This window comes from Rissa tridactyla, chromosome 3, assembly GCF_028500815.1.
Source record: "Rissa tridactyla isolate bRisTri1 chromosome 3, bRisTri1.patW.cur.20221130, whole genome shotgun sequence".
Taxonomy (NCBI): domain Eukaryota; kingdom Metazoa; phylum Chordata; class Aves; order Charadriiformes; family Laridae; genus Rissa; species Rissa tridactyla.
In genome coordinates this window covers 62,440,650-62,447,156 of record NC_071468.1, presented here as the reverse complement: position 1 = coordinate 62,447,156, position 6,507 = coordinate 62,440,650, and the positions used below count along the sequence as shown (strand labels likewise).

Sequence of the window (6,507 nt, the reverse complement as noted above, 5' to 3'; positions counted from 1 at the left end):
GCGCCCTGGTGCCGCCGGTCGCGTGGCGCAGGTGGCGGCCGCGCCGGGAACCGCGGCGGGAACCGCGCCGGGAACCGCGCCGGGAACCGCGCCGGGAACCGCGCCCGGGCCTCCCGCAGCGGCCCCAGCCTGCATCGGCGGAGCCCCGGCCGTGAGGGGGCAGCTGACCCCCCCCCCACCACCGCTACCTCCGGCCGCCCGCCCCGGCGCCCACCCGTGAATTCCTTATTCCAGGGGAGGTGGGGGGGGGGGAAAAAGGCGGAGGATTGCGTTAATCGGCATCTAATTTTCCGCCGCGCGTGTCTTGCGTGGCGGGGCGGCTTAGGGCTGATCTCTCTTCCAAATAAAGCGGCGCGTCTATTTCTGGCGGTGGCTTACAGAGGAGCAGATCTCATGTACTATGTTGGAAGTTTTTGAAAAACAGCCAAAGTCCAGAGGTCAGGTTTCCTGTGCTGAGAGCAACTTAATGGGATGCAAGACGGCAACGTCCGTCCTTCGCGAGGATCTGGCGGTGGCTGGAAAACTGGGTCACCGTGCATTTTTTCACTAATCGCTGGGTTCAAATAATAAATTACTGCGGCGCGTTTCTAAACAGTGTGGAGGCTGGAGGGGATCTACTGGAAGGCCTGTTACTGCTTCAGCCAGTGGGAGCATTGCCAAGGGGTTCACGCCAGGAAGATGAGGGTCAGGCTCCCAATATCGCTTGGTGGATGATATTATGAATACGAAGATACGTAGCTGCGCCATCCACTGGGATCTGACTCTTCATTAGAAATTAAGGGACAAGGTAGGCAATAGGATTGTTTTGCAAATTTCCCCGGGGTCTGCTTTTAAGAAATTGTAAAACTCCTTGACGATGCCTTGCCCAAAGCCAGTGCTTTCAGTAGCTGCTTGTTGTTTAGAGGCAGCAGCTCTCAGGAGTTTTACAAGGAGTCATACACAAATAGCCTCTACCAGCGTGCCCGGAAAACTGCCTATTCTTGGAAAAGCTTATATGGAAGGATTTAATGTTGACAGACTTAAGTAGTGATGTCTCAACTGTGAAGAATCTGTTGTTTAACCAACTTTATGAAGCAAAAGTGCTTATATCATTAAAGCGAGAGTATTCCCTTTTGGTTTGGGTTAATGGTGGAGGCTTTAAACATCTATGAGATTTGGTATCCTCCCCAACTCCAGCAGAAGAGGGCAATGCATCATGTGCAGAACAGCCTGGAAATGGAAAAAGGATTTATATAGTGGCAAGTTGGGCAATGGCTGTTAAAACTACAGCTGTATTCTTCTCAACGCTCTTTTACGTTATTGGTGAGTTGATACGTTATGATTCGCTGCCATTTGATGTTAAATTTACTGTCACAAAACATTAACAATCACTGGCTGAAACCAGAAGGTTGTTTTTTCTAAATTCTTGGGTGCTGATAGTTGCTCAAGAACAGGCTCTTACCACCTGCAGGGAGTTTTCCCAGAAGTGTACACTTTCTACTTTTGATAATACTTTAATATAAGCATAATTTTTTTTTTTACATTCACAAAAGATACTAGCTGCTTCATGTTTGTAAGGCAAAGAAGGTCAACTATCACTTTTCTCACCATCTGGGACAATTTTAGCAATAGTAATCAGTTTAATTTCCCAGCTTGATCCAAAGCACTCCTATTTACACTCCCACTGTGTGGCGATATCCTCCCCTGTTTACGTGCCCATGTTTAAAATTTAACATCTACTATGCTGTTTTTTCTTCCTATTAAATTCAGAAGACATGGCTGAAAAAATAAGCAAAAAGTAAGCACAGTGGTATCGCTCCTGTGTCGAACCTGGGAAGCGTGGCTAAAGGGGATTACATGTATTATTAGGGTCCTGATCCCAGAGTCCTCACTGAAGTAATAACTTGTGCAGGAGCTTTGCCAAAGGCTGAGTGGGGGCAGAGGGCTGCAACAGTTGGCACTAAAGGAGCAAAGTGTCAATTACCTTATAATAATGGGCGTTTTCCTCCCAAATGTTTAAAGTAGACCTCTATGAATTTGCCCGTGGCTTTAGTTGGTAGCAATTTCTGGGACAGAGGGGTTGGAGATGTCCCACGGTGGAATATTTTAAGGATATATGCCCGTTCTCCTAAGTCACTGGAAATGAAGCACAATCAGATCCGGATCGATGCAGCAACCTCCCGTGTTAACCCTGTGAGGTGCGAGGGGCGGGACGACACCCACCACCCTCCCTTCCCAAGTTACAAATACTTGCATTTTACGCACTTGGTCTTTTTACATAGCTCTTCCAGGTGAGATAACAAATATACAAAAGAACAAAGTCTACTATATAAATGAAAGCAGATTTATAAAATTACAAGTTTAATAGATAAATATAATAAATACTTTATGCATCATAACTCTGGACAACTACATTTAAAGCAAGTATGTTGGCAAGTCACAAAAAAGTTGCACCTCGGCAACTTCATTTTTCATAAAACCACACTGACAGGCATATTACAATGTTACGTATGAGGCTTTATGCTGTAAGTATGTTCAAATCCCGCTCACCTACCGAGTTCACCATGACATATATATGGGTGTAGTGTACTTTCTATTTTGGAATGTCTTTTTGCACACCAACACGGTTGTACAGATAGATGTTCCACTTACCAGGGACAGTGGGGAAGAGTTTTGAAGAAAAAAATACTGGTAAATGACTTCTAGAAAAACTAAAGCATTTCTTAACTTTTTATTGACATTGGCAAATTAAAATATAATAAATTAACAATATTTTCTCAAAAAAATGTTTTGTACAAAAATACTGTCAAAATTTCCTGAAAAGCTTTCAACACAGTAGTATCTTTTCATGTACGGAATAAACTATATTAGCACAGTGTCAAAATGCTGAAGACAGAAACAAAATAAAAAAAAATAATCTGTGAAATGTTTGCCACTAGTCAACATTCCATCCACACCATATTATTGTCTGTACATATGGGGGAGGGGGAATGGGTAGCAGACTTTTTAAGTAACAGTATTACTTTTCCTGATCTGGAAAGGTTTGGCCCACATCTGTTAAGCTTCCAGTTTAGCGTATTAAAAAAAAAAAAAAAAATTATTAGTCTGCACTGCAATGCATAGTTAAAAATTAAGCAAGATGGCAGCATTTGTGCAGTAGTATCTGCCCTTCAAAGTTCATGCAACCAACTAATGCATTTTTTTCCCTGTTCGCTCAGAATTTGAATGCAGTTCAAGTCATTGGAAATCATCGTTTACAAAATCCACTAGATTAAGCAATTTGCCGAGATTAATATCTAACAGGTCAGCACTGTGGGAATTATGGGCACGTTACTGCGAGGAAATTAAGAGAGCGAGGAGGGGAGGGGGGTGGCCAACATAAAAAGGCAGAGTTTGCTAGAAATTATTACTACAGGAGGGGACGTGAATGTCAAAGCTACAAAAAAGTGGCAGCGATTTAAGGAGGGAAAAAAAAAAGAAAAAAAAAAAGAATTTATACAAGCGCATAGTTGACTCTGCTTTCCAGATTCTCACCTTTTCAAGCCCTGAAAAGTGAGACACCGTGTCTAGGGGAATGTTTTCATTCGCACCGATAGAAAGTCCTTTGTTTGTTTTAAATGAATCAGCAGCTCACCCTGCTGGGCTGCTGTTTGCAAACGAAGTCTGTCATGAAGTCAAACTCGTTCTGTCCCAACCACAGCTCGGGAAGCTCCTTGATGCGATCCAGCCCCATTTCGATGACTAAGGACATGAGGACCTCCTCGTCGATGAAGTCAGTGTCTATGACATTGGGCGGCAGCATTGCCGCGGGGACGTGGGGGACGGCGGGCGGCAAGCCGCTGCCACCGCCGCCGCCGCCGCCGCCGTGCTTGGGGTTGCAGTCCCTGAAATGCTGCTGCTGGCTACTGCCGTTCAGCTGGTGGCTACCGGGGTGCAAGTCCGGCATGTAGTGGCTGTGGGGGTAGGGGTGGTGGCTGAAGTACTGGTTGTTCAGCTTCTGGAGCTGCATGCTGGCGCTCAGCTGCCCTCCTGGGCTGGCGACGGGGGGGGCCATGAACTGGGAGCCGCTGAAGCGGGCGGGGGGCGGCATGCTGCCGGCCGGGTGCCCTCCGCTCACGCCCCCCGGCCCCATGGCGTGCCTCACCCCGCTGCTCGCGTTCATATTCCCGGTTCCGTAATGTATATGGTCGCCCATCAGGGCGCTGAAGGCGTGCTGCTGCGGCGGCTGCTGCTGCTGGTGGTGGTGATGGGGGGCGGGAAACTGCCCCATGCCCATCCGATGTGCGGGGTGGTGGTGAAGCCCGCCGGATCCGTCGGGGAATCGCCCGTGGTTCATGGCCATCATGTGGTCCGCCATCGCCCACCTGGAAAGTTAGCGTGTGAATACATTAGGAAAAATAACACCCTCGGACATCCAGCCGCCCTCTCCCGGACGGGCTGCATCTGCCTGGCCCTGGGAGAAACGACTTCGCCGGTCCCGCCGTCCTCTTTTTTCTCGGGGGTCGGGGAAAAAAAAAATTAAAAAATTTAAAAAAAAAAAAAAAATCCCCTACCGCGGCTCCTTCACCGTGGAATACAAAGGGAAAAATAAAAGGGGAGTCTGCGGTACGAAAATCCCAGTCCCCTCCGCTAATCCGGCGAGCAACACGCCTTCCCACTCCAAGTTGTGCATACCTATCAGCGGAAAGTGTTGCATACGGCAACAGCCGCCTCCTCCCCGCACCTTCAAAAGGCGCCCGAGCCCCCCGGCTTCGCCCGGGAAGGCAGCGGGTATTCCACGGCGCTCTCGCGAACTTGCGGGGAAGGAGCAAAGAACTGGGAAGTCCCACCTAGCCGCTGTCAGCAACTTTTAGAATTAAGTCCTAATTATTTTTGGGAAAAAAAATAAAAATAAAAATGCAGCAATGCACCGATGAGGAGGTAAAGCCGGGCAGCTGAGAAATACCTTTCCTCGCGTGTTTAAACAGTCACATTTTTTTTTCCTGTTGCACACAAAAGGGACACCCGGCACCAGCTACGAGAACCACCGCACTCACCTCCCGGCTTCTTTCTTCTTTTGCTTCAAAGGTGGCGGTGGAAGCAGTCAGCAAAAGTCACCCAGCATAGAGAGGGCTTTCCCCGGCTTCTCTCCTCTCTCCTCTCCTCGGCGCTTACGTGCCCGGCGCTGCGATCGCTGCCGCAGCCCCGGAGCTGTTTTTCACTCCTCGGCGAGGCTCATCGGCACTTGCCAACAATGAGCTGTGTTTCTTACCCAGCTTTGGCCACGGCTAATATAGGATTTCAGAAGGGAGGAGCAAAACCCTTACAGGCAACCAGAAGTAAAACCTGGAGCAAGCGAGGGGAAAAAAAAAAAAAAAAAAAAAAAAAAAAAAGGAAAAAAAAAGAAAGAAAGACAGGAAAAAAAAAACCCCAACACCCAGCGCGCACACGCAGAGGGGCACACGCGTGCAGGGAGACTCGCGGGAAGGGGCCAGGCGGCTCTGGAAGGCGTCCGAGCAGCCCGCTCCCCCCGGCTAGGCGACACGCGTGTTTGTGGGTGGCTTGCGCCGCGCTCCGCGTTTCACACACATCTCCCCCCCGCCCCCCCGGGAACAAAGCGGGGCTGCGCGGCGGGGCGGCAGGGAGCAGCGCCCCGCGGCCCCCTCCGAACCCACGGCCGCTCACCCGCCCACGGGGCGGCCACGGCGGAGGCCACCGCCCACGGCCACGGCTCCGACCGGCTCCGCGCTCGGGCATCTCCGGGCTCCATCCCGCCTTGTCCGCTCGTGTCGCCGCAGCGCGGCGGCCGCGGACACGCGTGGGGCTGCGCGCTCCCTCCGGCAGCGCTGCCCGGGCGGGGCGAGGTCCGCCCCTCCGGCGCGGCCGCCGTGCAGGTGCCGGCCCCGCCGGCGTGAAACCCCCCAGACCCGCGTGGGAGCCCCGGGGCCGGCCCTTCTCCCGGCAGCGAGATCCGAGAGCCACCTTTTTCCAGAGACACAGGCGCCCCATGCGGGAAGTGTGTGTGGGGTGCCGGCACCACCACCGCCCCCCCCTGCATCTCTCGTGTTTGCCCCACAGCCACTCAGGGTCTGCGGGGCGAGTGCCCACTCACTCTTGCCCTTGGCCGTGTTGGTGGGATTTATTAGCGTTATTTATGATTGTTTTTTCTTGGAATGGCAAAGAAAAACAGAACACGCTGTCGAGGTTTAGGCTGCGCTGGTGCGGGTGGGTACGCGCTGGTGCGGGTGGGTACGCGCTTTGCAAAGGCGATGGCCCTGGCTGGGCATGTCTCCTGTCCCCTGTCACTTCCCTGTGTCCTCGCAGCATTGCCCAGTCAGGGCCACGCGTGTGCAAACCCCCCGCAACCCCCCCGGAGACCAGCGCTCCTGCCTCTTGCTCCAGATCCACCAGCTCCTTTCCGGAGGGCGGCCGTGCCCAAGTTGTGGGGAAGCGCCAAGGGGTCGGCGGAGGCTGCCGCAGGAAAGCATGGGATGGTGGCCTATTTTCAATAGTGCCTTCACCTGGCTTTCTGCTCCCCCTCTCTGCTTT

The 6,507-nt window shown here is 51.6% G+C and overlaps 1 protein-coding gene across 1 annotated transcript; it reads right to left on the bottom strand.

Annotated features, from left to right (window-relative positions):
* Positions 1-2,323: 2,323 nt before the first annotated feature.
* On the bottom strand, positions 2,324-5,334 carry CITED2 (Cbp/p300 interacting transactivator with Glu/Asp rich carboxy-terminal domain 2). The gene is made up of 2 exons (XM_054197167.1): positions 5,016-5,334; positions 2,324-4,343 (listed from the first exon to the last, which is right to left on the bottom strand). The coding sequence occupies exon 2, from the start codon at positions 4,334-4,336 to the stop codon at positions 3,602-3,604; it is 735 nt and encodes a 244-aa protein (XP_054053142.1). The 5' UTR covers positions 4,337-4,343; positions 5,016-5,334; the 3' UTR covers positions 2,324-3,601.
* Between the last annotated feature and the right edge of the window lie 1,173 nt (positions 5,335-6,507).

What these genes read in the sequence shown, in the direction of transcription:
- CITED2 (XM_054197167.1), bottom strand. Translation starts at nt 4,336, where the DNA reads ATGGCGGACCACATGATGGCCATGAACCACGGGCGATTCCCCGACGGA.